The 17,571-nt window shown below is 39.5% G+C and overlaps 1 protein-coding gene across 18 annotated transcripts in view; it reads right to left on the reverse strand.

The window, feature by feature from the left end:
* Positions 1-17,571, reverse strand: part of cacna1g (calcium channel, voltage-dependent, T type, alpha 1G subunit) — a 271,030-nt gene that overhangs the window by 74,650 nt on the left and 178,809 nt on the right. For 15 of the 18 annotated variants that reach the window (XM_044338768.1, XM_044338766.1, XM_044338765.1 and 12 more), the window contains 5 exons: positions 11,537-11,688; positions 9,311-9,496; positions 6,109-6,223; positions 4,088-4,243; positions 595-660 (listed from right to left, as the gene is read on the reverse strand). In XM_044338768.1, coding sequence (XP_044194703.1) covers positions 595-660; positions 4,088-4,243; positions 6,109-6,223; positions 9,311-9,496; positions 11,537-11,688 — 675 coding nt within the window. The remainder of the gene's footprint in view (positions 1-594; positions 661-4,087; positions 4,244-6,108; positions 6,224-9,310; positions 9,497-11,536; positions 11,689-17,571) is intronic. The other 3 variants (XM_044338771.1, XM_044338770.1, XM_044338774.1) reach the window with 1 other exon arrangement.

Consider the following 17,571-nt stretch of genomic DNA (forward strand, 5'->3'; position numbering starts at 1 on the left):
TACTGATGTTTTGTACTGATGATTCAACCAAGAGGTTTTCATGCCTATCTAAGGCTTGGAAGCACTTCAATGGCTTTCATTGCAGAAAATGAACTGTATTTCTACTTCTGGACTTTTGTATTCCTGAAATAGCCCCTCCTACTTCACTACTCCATTGTATTAAGTCTGTGACAGAAGTCTCAGCGGCAAATATCTAAAACCTCTGCAAATAAGATTGAAACTCTCTGCACTGGCTCCATTAAGGACCAGTTAGAAAACAGGTCCTTCTTGTACTTTGGGTGAATTGACCCTTTAAGGCATTAGTAGCTGGCATTAGTTTGGATTCGGACATTATTATCTACATTAGTGTATGTGATGGATTATCAAGCTGGCCAGTCAACTGTCTGTTACTGTATATTCAACCAATAATGAGAAGATTTTTTTTAAATGGACCTCCAAACTGTGGCTGTTGAGAGATCTGTAACATAAATGCAAAGCCTCTATAGGGAAGGATGAGAAGAACGATTGGAGAGGGAGGGCAGAGGGGAGGATGGGGGAGGGCAGTTAGTCAATTAAATGGAGGGAGGGACAGCAGAGCTGCAGTGCTGTACATACCCCTGAGTCTACAGGCAGCTGAATTAGGCTCAGCTGGGCATGCAAGTCCTCCCGCTTGGACACTTCCTATTAGTGGAAGTGATCGGTGCAGCCGGACAGGAGAGGGAGGCACACACAGGAAAAGAGGCACAGAGGTGAGACGTGGACCCACAGCAGTAGACAAGAGCAGAAGAAGAAAGTTAAAGGAGATTCAGCCTGTTGTAACTTTTCGACTTCACCATGCAACAGAGCATTGCACAGTGTGCCATATGAGCTGTGCACTTCAGCAACTTGAATTAGGTGAAAGCATGAAAGGCCAGAAAAGTCCAGAAAGTAGAAGTGAAGAGCACAGCCATGTTTTACCCTCCATATGGTCCATTGACATTCTCTCAGAAAGCAGTAATGGAAATGAACTTGACATACACATAAGTTTAATGACAGTGCAGTACAGATATGCATTCTTCAGGACATTTTGTGCTCGGCACGGAAGCATTCCTCTGCATCTGACACATACAGTGTATATGTTTGCTTCTGTGTGAATTGTGTTTGCATGGCTGAAATGTATGTTTGTTGTCATAGTCAGAGGTGATAAAAAAGAAGAACAACTTTGTGTCTCTTCCGTTAATAGGTCTCTATAAAGAATTGGATCGGTCTGGTTGCACTCTCTGCAGCGGGTATTGGATTCTGTCACATGCACACACTGTCACAACCCGACAGAGAGACATAATAAGAGAAAGAGATGGATAACGGAGAACGAGAAGAAGTAGAGTATGGGCATGGAAAGGAGAGGAAGAAGAGGATGGAGGAGTTAAATCAAGAAAATAAAAGCAAGCAAAGAGAACCAAAAAACCAAAACCACCTGAATAAGATTATTTCCCTTCTGCCTTTATACCCAAAGCAATATGGACATTAAAAGTAATGCACTTTGTGTGCGTGACTATGTGTGTGTGTGTGTGTGTGTGTCTTGGCTCCAGAGCCGTACATCTCTCCTGGCTTGGCTCACGTCATTCAAGCACCCGTTACCTAGCAACCCTGACGCAGGGAAAGTTTGGCCGACTAAAAATAAACTTAGTGTGTGCAGAAAGGGATGTAAAGTTGAAAAAGGAGAGGGAGAATTAAGCCGACAGCTCTGTAATGATACAGAAGAGCAGAGGGGAAGAACAGAACACCAGCTAATAGTCCATAGGGCTTTCTACATTTGGTTATGTGTGTGTGTTTGAGAGTCTGTTTTGTTTTTGAAGACTTCTCTCTCATTCCTCCCCTAGCTCTCAACAGAAGTCAAACTTTAACAAAGACTAGACACTATAAACATTCATTTACGTCCAATTTTTGATATATTAGTAGAAATAGTGTTCAAACTTGTCATTGGGTGGGTGTTTCCCATGGCAGCAATTAACTTACATGTGTAGGGTTGGCATTGCTAGGAGATGCGGTGTTAGCTTCTGTGATGCTGCAGCATGCTATGTGGTATATCCTACTATCAATGATGCATGGCATATTCTCCCCTTTTTCCAATAAGGTAGCATACAGTTGGTTTTAGAGCTTATTCATTGAAAGTAGCTGCCTACTGTGACTACATATTAGTGTTACCGATTTATTACTGTGAGAGAAGAAAGTCTAGCTAACATTAGTTGTTTCTCTTTCACGGGTGATGGGGAAATGACAAGACTGCCAAAACACACAGCAATTAGTAGCTCTGTAACCTCAGCGCTCCCTATCTACCCTGTCATTTGAATCACAACTCATCATAACATATGGAGCAACATATGGAGTAGCATACGGACTATGGAGTAATTTATGGACTATGGAGTAATGTCCGAACTACGGAGTAATGTGCAGAATAAAGTAAAAAGTATTGTATGAGATAACATACGGAATGCAGAGGAACATACAGATCAAGGAGTAATGTATGAAATAATGTACAGAGAAACATAAGGACTACAGAGTAATATGCGGAGTGCTCAAATCACAAATGGAATAAGCAACACCTAACAATGTTGGCCAACTAGTTAACTGTCAGTTACAGTAATGACATCGTCAGAGGTACCAAAAATCCATGCCTGCTAAAGAACATTTAGGGAGCACTATTGCGTCAGAATAATAACAGGAATACATTCACTCTAATCTTGGCCTCAACGCAGATACTTCATCTTCAGCAGCCTCAGGTCAATGCACCCAACCCTTCATGTGATTCCATTTACCATAATCCTGCACTTTATGTTTGTACAGCAGATAAAAGCAATAGTTGGAGAAGCCCATTCCAATTAATCCATTTTTAGGAGATTGTTAACCACTCTCTCTGCCACTCCTCTTTTAATTTCTCCTCTCTCAGCAAAAGAGCCAAAGAGTGTCAGAGATCAAAGCATTGGTGCTGTCACCCCTAAAAGAAAGAAAGAGAGGGGGGGGGGGGACAAGACAGCCAGATATAGACTGAATACTTGTGTGATTTACTCCCTCTATCTCGTCTCACCCTTTATTCTTCTCTCCCAATCACTCTAACTGTCTTGAATAAAGCCCTGTACACTCCAGATTGGCCAACTGAAAACTGAAGTGAGGTTACTCAATGACTTTCAACTTTTTTGCTCCCAGTAGACCCAAGAATGCTCAAGAGAACTGTGTTCCAAGGTGTCTAATGAATAACAGCCATTAATCCACCTTTACTCACTTTGTGCTGTTTCTTGCCCTTTTCTGTCTTAAGAAAAATCACAGACATTGCGTGGTGGTGGATACACACCATATCCTTTTGTTTTATGACACAAGAGGGGTTGTACTGGGGAGGAGGAAGATTAGGGGAGCATGAGAAGAAGGTATTCGAGCATGAGACTGAGGAGAAGACAAAGCAGGGGATGTGGGAGATGTGGGCTGATACACAGTCTAGTCTAGCAGACATAGTTTTCTTATGATACACTTTATGGCATGACTGCATTGGCAAATAAGCAGAACAATAATGAGGATGACTGCTGAGATAGTGGGAAAGAGTGGGAGGAGTAGACGAAGCTGACAGCAAAGGGAAGATGGAGATGAAAAGGAGAGGAAAATGAAACACTGCAACTAGTGTGATCTCATGTCCTTACATAACCTGCTGCGGAGAGTGCAAGTCAAGGTATAGGTTAATGTCTACAGAGTGTGTGTCTGCACATCACAAAAATGTGCAAAAAAAGTGCTTCAGATTGAGTAATTTAGTTTCATATTTCAGTCTTAAAACCTTATTTTTCTAAAAAACTAGGAGAGGAAAATGATAAGAATTTATTAAGACTAGTATCCCATGCACTTTCACCCTCCACAGATATTATTTGTGTCAAGGCCTGGAAGCAAGCCAGATCACTCTGCAAGATTCAAACATGTTGACCTGCGTTAAAGAGAAGATAAACAATCTCACACTAATGGCAAATTTCTTTACTATGCTTTTAAGAAAGGAAGATTTCAAGACTGAATTTTAGACAAGATAGCTCAACAACTTTAGCTGGATGGTACTTCACTCAGTTTTGTGCGTGTGTGACCAGCAACTTTATACCTCCGTCTGGAAGCCCTCGACCAAGATGGCCACCAGCAGGTTGAAGAGGACGTAGTTGCCAAAGGTCATGAGCGCGATGAAGTAGAGAGCTGCTACGGGAGTGGTGGAGGCCATGCCGTTATATAATACCTTGTTCCAGTCCTCCTGGGTTAGGATCTAGAGAAGAGGAGAAGAGAGGAAAAGGTAAAAAAAATAAAAAAAAAACATAAAAACATATAATTGTGTGGCAATTGTTGCAGTTTGTTTCAAAAATTCTTAAGTTTTGAAATAATGGGTCCTTGATGTTAGACAGAGATAGACCAAAGACGTTCTCATTTCTAGCCAGCAACCGTTGATTTTGCCAGCTAAAATGAAACTGTCGCAGGCAGATTTTATCAGCTATAGCTAGGTAGATAATTATGCTAACATTAGCTCCATGAGTTAGTTGAAAACAGTTTCCAACAGACTTTTTGATGTTTTCTGCTGACTTATTTTTAATCTGTTGTATTATTAGTATGAGCTAATGTATTTGGCAAACATAGCAATATCTTGGGTAATATTATCTGGGGTCACTGGAGTGTAAACAAACCAGGACAGAGCCACTAATGTTAGCCTTAACTCCAATAGCTTGAGGCTTGGCTTCCACACAGTGGGGAATTACTACACTATACTACATTGGATATGCTAGTCTTGAACATGGATTTTAATTTGTTACCTGTTGTCCCACAAGCTTAAGTAATTAGCTGACGATGTGCTCCTTGGACTCTGAAGTAAGTCTAGCTTTATGTAAGTTAGTTAGCTGGACATGCTAATAGCAGATAAACTTCTTGTGTTTTGGAAAGGCTTATAATAAAGACACCACCATCCAAAATCTTTAAATTTTCACTATTATTGTCACTATACAGCCCCATGCACAGAGATTGGAGAGATCCAAAGAATGAATCATGCTAAGCTATGATTCAGGGAATGAGTTCAGCAAACACTCAATTCCATCTTATTTCAGAGGTTTTGTATTGATAAAGTTCCAGTGGTACTCCTCTTTTATTTTTATGTTTCAAAAACATAAAATGAAATTTGGAAAGTCAACACTGAAATGTAAAAGCTTTTATAACTATATCAGCTAAATCAGTGATATCAGTGACATTAATGTCACTGATTCAGTCGACTGAATCATATAGACATGAAGACTTTTACATTTCCGTGTTGTCTTTACTTACTGGAACTTTATCAATACAAAACCTTTGAAATAAGACAGAATTGAGTGTTTGCTGAACTCGTCCCCTGAATCATAGCTTAGCATGATTCATTCTTTGGATCTCTCCACATGTTAAAAAAAACAAAACAAAACAAAAAAAACCTCCTTGCGTAACATCATGAGAACAGACACGTCAGTACAATTTTCTGTACAGAGAGACATGCTGACACATTACACAGTCCCTCATCAGATGTTTCAATGAATTATAAATGGTTACTATATTAAGGGGTGATAAATACTATACATGGCGTTATGCAGAGATAATGGATGGATGTTAGACCCCACAGAGGATCTTTGAGTTAAGTTTGAGTTGATTCACTAATCTAAGATGACATGATGCAAGAGGCAAGCCTACTTAATCTATGTAACATACTTGGAAATGGAAATTAGATGAGTGGAAAAAATGTGGCAGATAGATAAAGGCTAGGCAGATTGCCATGCAAAGGAGAGAGAGGGCACGGTAGAGTGAAGAATATTTGATTTGATATATTTTATTTATTCAGGAGGAAATTGTCTTTTCAGCTTGTGACTGGGGACAGGTTCAGTCAGCAGCAATGGCAGGGAGAGCTTAAGTTACTTGCTTTAGGGCACTTCAGCAGGTTAAGTCTGATCACATCACAAGTGTGATGCTGGATGTACTTGCACATCTTTAGGTCATCCTACTGCTAAGTATTTATGATCTCAACAGACAGTGAAGTCATGCATAAAGCACAAGCTAAATTGGGCGTAACACAATGGAATGTGAAGATTTAGTGTAAGAGAAGGGGAGGATAGGGTTTATTCTCACCTGGAAGACAGTTACAATGGCCCATAGAAGAGAGTCGAAGTTCTTCCTGTCTGGCAGAGTGTCTCCATCCCTCTCTGAACCAAACTTACAACCAAACAGATGCATCCCCAGGATACTGACACAAGAGGAGGGAAGGACAGGGAACAACAAACAGGAAAAAGAATGCGTAAATGTTTACATCAGACCAAACTGTTAGAGACTGTACAAATACACATATATTATCATGCTTAAATTGATTTTGTTGTTCAACCAGCATTGATTGTACCACACTGAGTATACCTGTGTCAAAGAAGTAACTCACTAGTTTCCACTTTTTTTTGCCTTATCGTTTGTGCACAGATACAGATTTGTGGAAATATATTTACAAAAACCAAAACAAATTGCACCTTAAATTATACACTTTACTGCCACAGTGGCAGAATATACTGAACATTAACGGTAATTACTGCCCAGAGGATTGTCATTCAAAAGGCAGTCATAAAAGTAAGAGCTGAATACTATTTTTATGATCAAAAATTAGCAAAGATAACAAAAACAGCATACACGGAGTACTGTCAGTCAGGTAATCAAACACTCATTGGTTCAGAATCAGTTGGCCCACGATGCATTATTGCAGAAATGTTGCCATGAAAGGGAGTGGAAATGAAGTGCTCATGCCAGGTTAGGTTCAGCACCATGGACAGCGTCACAAAACATGGCCCTGTCACCTTATGTTTTTTTCTAAGCCTCACTCAAAGAAATGAAGATCACTGGCACTGGAAACAAAGACACAACTCAGCTTCCATCCAGTTAAGATGAATTTACACTAGTTTAGAAACTAAAGGAATAGTTCAACATTTAATAGTTCTCATTCCCAGAGTGAGAAAATGAACTTATCTTAACACAAAGACTGGAAACAAGAGTAAACCTCTAGCCTGGCTCTCTTTTTAAAGTTAAAAATATCTACCAAAACCTCTAAAAGTCACTAATTAACTTGTATCTTCTTTGTTTAATCTGCACACAAACAGAAATGGAAAAAAAGATTATTAGTGATTTTAGAGGGAGTTACATGCTTTAACTATTTCTTGGTGAAAAACAGTTTTTTCAACATCTATGCAACATCTCTGCTGGTTGCCAGGCAACCTCAATGTGATGACAAGACTTTGGGAAGTAATGGCACCCGGATGTTATTTTATCGAAAAATTGTTATTGCATTAAACTTCCCCCAAACCACAAATTGTTGTTTTTACATTTCTGTTTGTGTACAGATTAAACAAACCAATTTTTGATCTCTAGACAGAGCATGGCTAGCTGTTTCCCCCTGCTTCCAGTATTTATAATAAACTACTCTTATCACCCTCCTTGCTGTAGCTCCATACTTAATGCTCATACTGTACATGAGAAAGTGATCTCATCTAACTCTCCAAAAGAAAGAGGATAAGCATAAATCCCAGAACGATTAGCTTTTCCTTTAAGGTTTTAAAACCCAGTTCTATCCAAGATATACATGTTGCCAAGTATAACGTATTACTATAGACTTAGTAACATGGATAGTTTTTGCAGTTGAACATGTATAAAGAGGGGAAAGAGAATATATGGATTGGAATAAAGGAAAGAGGAATAAATAAAAAAAAGAGAAAGAAAGATAAGGAAATAGCTTCATGCTAACTATAATTTTTGATGTGTCTTTAGCATTATGCCAAGAAAGAAAGACAGAGAGAAAGTCATGTTACATAAGACATGTAATCGGGGGTGTTATTATTATGAAGCAGCAGTGAGTCTGCACTGCAGTCTGTCTTATATTCAGACACCGAAGCTCAACTGGAGCGAAGGGATCAATGAACAGGCCTCCGCTGTGTCAACTTGGCAACTCTTCACTCAAATCAAGAGCTGTTTATCTATGCATATACAAATCCCTCAGAACTCTGTGTGTTTGTGTGCGCCCTCACATGCATGTGTCCACATATACACACAGCCCAACAAGCTGCTAAAATGATGCAACAAATGCTTATATATATACCTTACATACACACACACACACACACACACAGTCTTAGTACAACATCTATGGTCGGGTGAATCAACAGTACATGCACACAAACACCATGCATATGCCATTTCCCAAACACAAACTGCTATTTATGAAAGAGACAATGAATGATTAAAGTCTCTAAAATTTCTCACAAGAACACAACAAAGTATTATATAACCATGACTGAACATAAAGCCTAAGAATTTTGTCTGAGTGTAAAAATATTTTCAGAGCAGCTGATCAGGTAAAGATGGGTTTCAAATGAAAGCAAAACCCAACATTAAGTGTCTCAGCGAGGTGTTGGACACCATATGCCTCCAGAACTTCAAAGCACCTTTGACTTTCAGAACGAAGTTATACTCATAGTAATGACAGAAAATTAATATACATTTAAAATTATATATTTCCATAAATAAAACCCAGATTTATGTAATAATGATAATATATTTCTTTCTAAAAATGCTGTCACTGGTAGGTGTATGAAATTGGTACATGCAGCTGAAATACTTATGAATTATGAGTAAAGTATCAATTTTTAAATGCAACTAAGACAGTCTGTGGCGAACATATGCAGTCCTACTGTGCAATATGAAGACCTGCTATTAGATATGTAGATATCAATCTGGTTTTTAGTCCCCTGCGTATTGAATTTATGTTAAAAAAAAGGCCTTCAACAAAAATTTACAATTCCATTTTTTCTTTAAATGATTAAGTGAATGTGTGTTTGTGCAGAGAACCTCCACATACTGGGTTTTGTTGAGCTCAGCTACAGGCCTAACCAAGGAGAATAAAGCGTTGCTAAAAAAAAGATGGAATTACTTGGTTTTGTCATCCCGTCGAATGATCTCATTCTTCCTTTCACATGTCTGTACTGATCTCTGCTTCTCTCTCCCTTGCTTCCCATGTTGACGTTACAATGTACTGATCTACCAGTTTACTTTGATTCCACATCTGCTTTCAGTTTCACCTACACCGATCTGTCCTGTCTTTAGTTTACCTCGTCTGGCTTCTATCTCAACCTTCTTTGATTTTGTTCCTCCATCAGCATCACACAGTTGAGAAAATGCCTTAGAGCATTAGACATGAGTTAAAGAATTTCACACTTTTTTTAATGAGATTGTAAGATCGATACAAGTTTTTTTTCTGCAGTATAAGACAGAATGTGAGGTCACTCACTCTCCTGCTGCCTACCTGAAGATGAAGATAAAGAGCATGAGCAGCATGCAGAAAGTGGCCACATTGTCCATGGTCTTCATCAGCACCACCAGCTGCCTCTGCAGGGCCGGCATGAAACGGACCAGCTTCAGCACTCGCATCAACCGGAAGGTCCTCAGCACCGACAGACCCCCACCCTGCTGACCCACAATCTCCCACACGCTGTCCAAAGAGAAGAGACACACACATGCACACACACACGTACATTAAACTCATGTAAGATCCAACGTCTAATGAACTGTAATTAAAATTCTCAGATGCAGTTTTAACGATAAGATCGGCATCCAGTTCAGGTGTCATGGAGCACTACATAAATTAAGTGTTAGTGTAATGCTGCACAATTACATACTAAAATTTTTAAGCATTATAAAGATCACTTACATCTTTGTTATAGGGAGTTGCATATTGCTCAGTTATACTTTACATATCAGGAATCACCAATCCTTATTATTTAGCACTCATGATAAAATCATTCATTACTGATATGTCAAATATGAATGATTAATACTGTAAACATTTTCAGCCAATAACTGAATAAAGTGTTCATGAAAACAACGATTTTGCTTAACAAGGTCATCTTAAAGGAAGAGTGCTTTAGGAACTACACTTAGGCTGTATTCAGAACAAATCAGGCGGTGCAGCGTTCAGCCGCAGGGTCAAGTGGAGGTGTGTGGGGGTGTGGGCGTGTTTATTTGTGCTATAGAATGTAACCGCTGTGAAACAATCAGAAAATAACCTTTTATTGATCTGATTCACCGGCTTTCTCGCTGCCAGCGCTCCCTCTCTTCATTCACTCTCTACCTCGCTTGACCACAGCTGCTCTCTCTCTCCCCTCTCTCTCGCTGATGCTCTCAGCTCTCTCTCTTTCTCTCTCGTCTTTTTTAAAATGAGTTGAGAAGCTGACAGCAAAGTCTAACTTTACTTTTAACATTATCTTATAAAGAGAAATGTCCTCTCCTCATCCTAACATCTTTGTGCTCCCTCATGGCAGAGTTTACAACTCTGATCAGTCTGATCTGCGGGTGTGATCGGCCACCGCAGCCTTCAGCCGCTGTGACGTCAGGTTGTGTTTCTCCAAAAGTTGACTCTGGCTCAACTTTCTGGCTGCAGTCCGGTGCGGCGCCGCAGTGGACAAAACGACTGCAGCTGAGCCGCACTACTCCCATTCATATGAAAGGGAAGACTGGCATTTTCGCCGCACCGCCTGATTTGGTCTGAATATGGCCTTATTTGCTTACTTTCTGGGTGTTAGATGAGAAAACTGATATCACTCTCATGTCTGTGTGTTAAATATGGAGCTAGAGACAGGAATCAATTAGCCTAGCTTAGCATTAAGACTGAAGGCAGAGTTAAAGAGCTAGCCTAGCTCTGTCCAAAGTTTGAAAATACACCTACCATCACCTCTAAGGCTCAATGCATAACTCATTTTATATTGTTCATTCAATTCATACATGATCAGGAGTGTGAAAATGACCAGTTATGTGGTTTTTTTAAACAATAGTTTATCCATCCACGCTGTGCTTCTGAGCAATTTCACTATGACAAGACTTGAAGTCACTGCACCCAGCTGTCACATAAGGATTATTACTGCACCAAAAAACCTTTGAAAAACTGTATGCTAAGCTAAGCTAACTGTCTCTTGACTATAGTTTTATACTTAATCAGAGTAGTATTGATCTACAAATCTCACTTGGGGAAAGAAAACAAAGAAGCCTATTTCCCAAAATCAAAGCAAATATTTGCTCCATATCTCGATCACTTCAGTTGAAGTCCGTAAGCTTGACAAATTCAAGTGTACAATTCCTGTTCCAGTGAAATCTCCTCACCTCCTCCAGGAGACTCAAAGGTTTAACTTTGCCCTGCAAATTCTCATGGACGGCTGATATTGTTTAATACAATATTCCAGACTACAAACAGCAGCATCACTCCCAGAGACTGTTTATAGTTTGTGATCGCTCTGCTCTGTATTTATTTACCACCTACAGTAGAACCATGACATCATTATACTGTTATGCTTTGTCTTAACTGATGTCCCCCATGGTTCATTACAGCAATATATTTTTCTTATATAATACTGAAGGTGGATATGTATTTAGGTTATATTTCACTGGTGGCAGTTTACAAAGTTTAAAAAGGAAAACATGGACCAGAAATGGATCCATATATGAGGTGCTGATGTAACAGCTGTTGTCTGCAGCTCACCTGATGACCACGATGATGCCATCAAAAATATTGTAGGGGTTCTTAATGTAGCCAAAAGGCCCGTAGACCAACACCTTCAAAAGCATCTCCAAGGCGAACAGGCTGGTGAAGACGATGTTGCTGATCTCCAGCGCATTGGTCAACTCATCAGGCTGGAGACACAGACACAGAGAAAGAGAGAGGACTGGTTATTGCATTATTGTGGCGTGCTACGCTCTAGTATAAATCTTCTCTCTCAAAATCGTAAACTTTTCAGGAACTAATAAAAGTTTCAGCTTGACTGGCAGAACTTTGAATTTCTTCTAACAGTTCCGGATGTGCATGTAATCTGTACTGTAAGACATTTACAGAGACTCAAAACCTGCTGTGGCACATGTGCACAAATATGCCAGAGACTGAATACAATTCAAATATGACAAACACATCTTATCTAACACACACACACACACACACAATACACATACTAAACCTTTATCTCTCAACAGGACAGCCATGTGCACTGATCACAATGCTGCTACAGAATATGCCCGGGATGTCTGCTTGGAGCTCATCAGAGAATTGAGCTGCCACTCACATCTAGATCAAACAACTGGTGTGTGTGTGCTTGTTCGTATGTGTTTGTGTGCGTGGGTGTATGAGTGCGAAAGAGAGAAAGACAGAGAGAAAGAGAGAGAGAGAGAGAGAGAAAAGGGAAAGAGAGAAAAACAAGCGATGAGAACAAGCAGACAGACAAGAGAAAGAACACAAGCCAAAAGATAAAAGGCGCGGCACATCGAAATACGACACAGTATGTAAATCAGACATCTATAGCGAGTATCCGTAATTATCGGTGAGGAGAAAAGAACCGGTGGGAATGCTGTTATGTGTCTGTGGACTGTGCAACACCCCAGACAAGCTTCATGAGGCCTTTCATCTCCTTGCAATAAACAGTTTACACAACTCAAACATGGTGTCATGCACACACATTACACTGACGTGACACAGAGGATTGAAGGTGTTGAAGGCCTGATATGTGCGTGCATGTTCTCCATCATAAATGTGTAAGCCAGTGTGTGTATGAAGGTGTGTGTAACTCTTCTTTAGTGTGTATCTTCCAGTCTCGCTATCCCTCTGTGTGTGTGTGTGTGTGTGTGTGTGTGTGTGTGTGTATAAATAGAGATGTCGTCCCGGCAGAAACATTATCCCCAGGCTGAACTAGGAGGTAATGTAATGTAATGTAAACACAGTGTGTGTCATTAAGCCTATCCTGGTGGGCTGCCACTAATCACTATACACCATGACTGTTTAAGCAGCGATTACTCAACATCAGCATGGATACACAGAGAAAGGAATACAGAGATTAACATCACCAGTTGAATAACAGCTCCTCGTGCTCCATTATGGCACCAGTTTGTCTACAGTACTTGAGTAAAAGTGATGGAGAGACAGTCGGTTATTATGAAATATTGTCACTGCTGTTGCTGTTATGCTGCATTCAGGTCATATGGAAAAGGTGGTTTTTAGTATCTCTGCTTTAAAGGAGTAAGCATTTGAAATGCAATTAAAATAAAACTTTCTTCTGGTACACTGAAAATACTATGTCTGGAGTCAAGATTTTGGCAGTGGACAATCTTTTCTCTTCCAAAAATGAAACATAGTCCTATGTTTAAGAGCAGGTAATGATTTAGCTGAAAAATAACAAGAGATAAAAAGCAACTATGTGCAGAGCTTTTTAAAATGTTGTGGTTGAAACTTGCAAGTAGCATCAAAACCAACCACCATCTACAGAAAACTTCAATAAGGGAGCCTTGACAACTTAAACAAGTCAACACTTACAAGTTATTGCTTAGTGTTAAGTCATTATTCCCATAAGACCTTAATGTAACAATAGGCCCCGAGGCAGAGAAGACAGTCCAGCAATACCAAGGCCCAATATTGCACCATAATTTAAACCCTTAAGCTTTGAAATGGAATTTCACAGGCTTATCGTAAATAAGCCTACGTGTTATTGCTGCTAATTTTAAGCAGTGCTCATACCTAAATCACAAAATGAGTTCTCATTTCCTTTTAAAATGACCCGTATGATCTTCATACAATTGTAGTGTGAACTGATCTACCACATCTAAGGCTAAGCAAAGTTAATGACACAGAATTACACTGCAGTTGTTGAGGTATTTCAGTCTGGACCAAAGTGGTTGACCGACCAACTCACAGACCAACACTGGCATTCCTATCCCTAAAGAGTAACTCTCTGGTAGTAAAGTTTCAGTATATCACAAATCATTCTTATAGGATTGACTCATGACCCATTACAGGAAGAGACTGGAGTGTATAGACTGAACCACCTGTTCACTGTGACATTAAAGTTAAAATACTGAATGACAAGAGGAAGGGTTGAATGGTAGCTCACTTAATGACTTGAGTGAGAATACACACAACAACAATTCATGACATAATAAATTAAAAAATTTAAAAAAAATTAAAAATACCATCACTGCTTACTAATTATTCCAAAAAAGTTTTTTGGCTCAACTCAAAACTAGAAGCTGCATCCAGTCTTACTTCTCAAAATCACAGTTCACCTCTCCTGTGATCAGCGAATCAGCATTAACATCCAATTTTCTTGTCGTCCTCGTGTTCGGTAAATCAAAGACGTGACAATATATCACGAACAAGTGCAAATTTGCCGTCATTACTCTTCTAAGCTGAGCTGTAAACTGAGATGATGAGAACTAATAATAACTGGAAATAATTGGGGAACTGGTGCGGTTGCCAGTTTTTGGGTGACTGAACTTCACTGTGATTTGTGGAGGAGCTGATAAAGCGATGACTTGTTTTACATCGCGTTACCGGGTACGCGGTTTAGTTTAAGCACGGTCATGCAATACGTGTGCAATGTTGAATGAAGACAGTAGAGAATATGTACAGAGAAGAGGGCGACATCTTTGCTCTGCTGGCTCCTTGTTAAAAAAGAATAATTTGCCCACAGCCTGTGGCGCAGCTCCTGCCAGTTAGCCCCAATTCCTGAAAAACAGCTTTTCTCTGTTTCATCTCACCTCTTTCTCATTGTCTGTGTCTCTTGTGTCTGTTTCTGAATTCAGACACAGACAAATCTATTCATTTGATCCCACGGCTTTATTGTGTCCATTCATTTGTACACTGACAAGGGCGGCGGCTACTAATCCTTCATACACACGCGTGCACACACATAGTGTGATTAAGAGGAGTTCAAAGGGTAAACCAATGCAGGAGCACTTAGATGTTTGTGTGTTCTTTCATATGAATGCCCTCACACACAGTTATGTAGAAACATACACACTCAAGGGACACACACATGGACCTACTAACGCTGCATACATACACACAGAGGTATACCCGAAGTTGCACTAATAACCATGTGCACTCACACATCCACAGGCCACACACATAAACCCACACAGTGAGCTCTACTCCCACACTCATTACCATGTATGCACACATACTGTATGCACAAAGCTCTGCACAGACTCACACTCATAACCATGCATGCAAACACACACATACACACAGGTTTATAATAGATGTGGTTGATAAGCCAGAACAAGAAGTACAGTTTTTATGAGGTGAGACTTGGACTGCAGACATCTGGCCTTGAGACTGAGGTTCAGGTCATTATTTTTCCCCCACTGTTTCTGCTCTGCTATTGTTCCAGCTTGTATATTACACATTCCTCAGACATCATGCAAGATTACTGCAAGAGAATGAGACCATAAAAGCCTTTCTCACACATAGAAACGCACATAGGAAAACACAAAAGACATGGAGGTAGAAAACTACACCCACACACACTCATATGCTAACGTCACCAAAGGTTCACGGGCATTAGCTTATCAAATAGGAGAAATTTCTTAATTGACTGATGGCCAATGAGGTGTGCGTACTACCTAGAGGGAGATGAATGTGTCCACGTGTGTAAGTGTGTAAGTGAGAAAGACGTCCTCGTTTTCCTAATTGCTTCCTTCAATGGCTGTTTCCTGGGTAATGAGGCTGGAGGAGCATTAGGAGGTAAAGTGTGTTAGATGAGGAATAGTGTAATCTGGTTAGCGCTAATGTAATGTCACCTAATCTGATGTGATCTAATCCAAATGGGATGCTGCGCTCCAGACTGTCAATGATGCAGCACCAAGTCTGATGTTTTTGTGTGTGTGTGTGTGTGTATGTGTGTGTGTGTCAGCTTAATCAAGTGTGTTACTTGGGCATGCTACAGAAGAAGAAATTTCAAGCGTGAAATGGAGAGCGATACACTCTCCCCATGACTGTTGGTTGGTTGTGATTTAATAACAATAATGGCAATGATTTGTCTCAGATGACTGAATAGATTTTAAAGTCAGCGTCAGCACCATAACAGATTTGATGGAAGAACCACACAGGGCTAATGATGATAGACAATTTTGTGTGGCTGTTTTATTGGATCTTTCCAAAGCATTTCTATTGCTACAGAAGCTACAGAGACTAGGTGTGGTTGATAGTGCCCTCAGATGGTAGCTATCTTCATGATTCAATTCAATTTGTCACCTACCCAGGGATTAATTCAGCTCCTCTTCAGATTAAATCTGGTGTTCCACAAGGTTCAATTTTAGGGCCTGTGTTGTTTTTAAAATTACTTAAATGATCTACCTAATGTTTGTAAACTGGCATCTAATGTCATTTGCAGACATTACTGGTATATTTTATCCTCACAGAAACCTTGATAATCTGACTGTCAAGATCTTGTCATAGTGAATATAATAATAATGAAATAAATCAGATATCTAAATGAATTAAGCTAAATGATCTATAATTTAATGTTTATTTTAATTTCACCTATCTGAGAAAACAAGCTAATGAATTTTTATAAGTTTTCAAAGATAATGTGCTCCTGGAGAAAACAATATTATGATTTAATCTAAACTAGCAAAAAACAGGTATTTATACATATACTGTAGGGATAATTGGGAGAACTGGCAAAATAAAGCGCTGAATTTCAGCTCTATGTTATGTTACCTTATATACAGGGCAGCAGCAGAGGGTGAGCGCAGGCAAAAGCTGTTTACCTCTCACATTCTGAAATAGCATTTATGCAGCCCCATTTGAATGTTTACACACACTTTACACCTTATCTGACCTACGGTGTATTCTCACAACATTATCCACTATTTCTATGAGAGTTACATTGAGAGTTACATTTCCAGAGAGTGAATAAAGGGATGAAGAAAGAGGAGACAAAAGTGAGGGAGAAATGGAGGATGCAAGACTGGAGGCAAAGAAACATTGAGAAATTAAAGAAGGTGCAACTGATTCAAGATGGAAAGAAAATGATAAGGAAGAAAAGGGAGAAACTGCTTGAGAAGGAGCCCAGGAGTCAGGTGATAGAGAGACATGAACAAATTCTGGGAAAGCAGAAAACTGTTATGGTCTAACTATTTTTTAAGACATTATATAAATCCAAGTAAAATAAAATAAAAAAGATTAGAAACTGATATAAAATGACAGATCTTTTAAAACAGGAGTTAACACTACACAACTGTATTCAAATGTATATTTTACCACTACAGCCCTGCTTAAATTATCTTGCTTGAGGGAGTATGCAACGTACAAATTGCCAGAATGTCAGAATTTTATTTTGTGTAGTTTATAGAGTCCAATTTATTATAGGTTCTGCCGTTCTCAGTGTCGTCCACAATCATATCAACAAACCGCAGGTGGTGTAGTTCATACATTATTTCAAACACACAAGTAGCATATTTAGAACTGTAGAACAAGCTGAAACCAGAACTTGGAGCGAAAATGTGAGGGGGATAAAATGGCATATCCAGAGCAGGAGGTAAAGAGGAAAATTTGCTAAATACAGGCAGCATGTTATTTGACAAGTCACTGAACCAGGAAATAACTGAATCCATCATTTGATCACTTCATTGATTCTCCCTTTTTTGATTTCATGGCCTTCAGGGCTGGAAAAGCCTTCTCTCTGTAAACCAGGATTAGGAACTGTTGTTTCACCATCTATGTCTCACCATTGTACAAATTAGAAAAACACT

The sequence above is a fragment of the Thunnus albacares genome, chromosome 20 (assembly GCF_914725855.1).
Source record: "Thunnus albacares chromosome 20, fThuAlb1.1, whole genome shotgun sequence".
NCBI lineage: Eukaryota > Metazoa > Chordata > Actinopteri > Scombriformes > Scombridae > Thunnus > Thunnus albacares.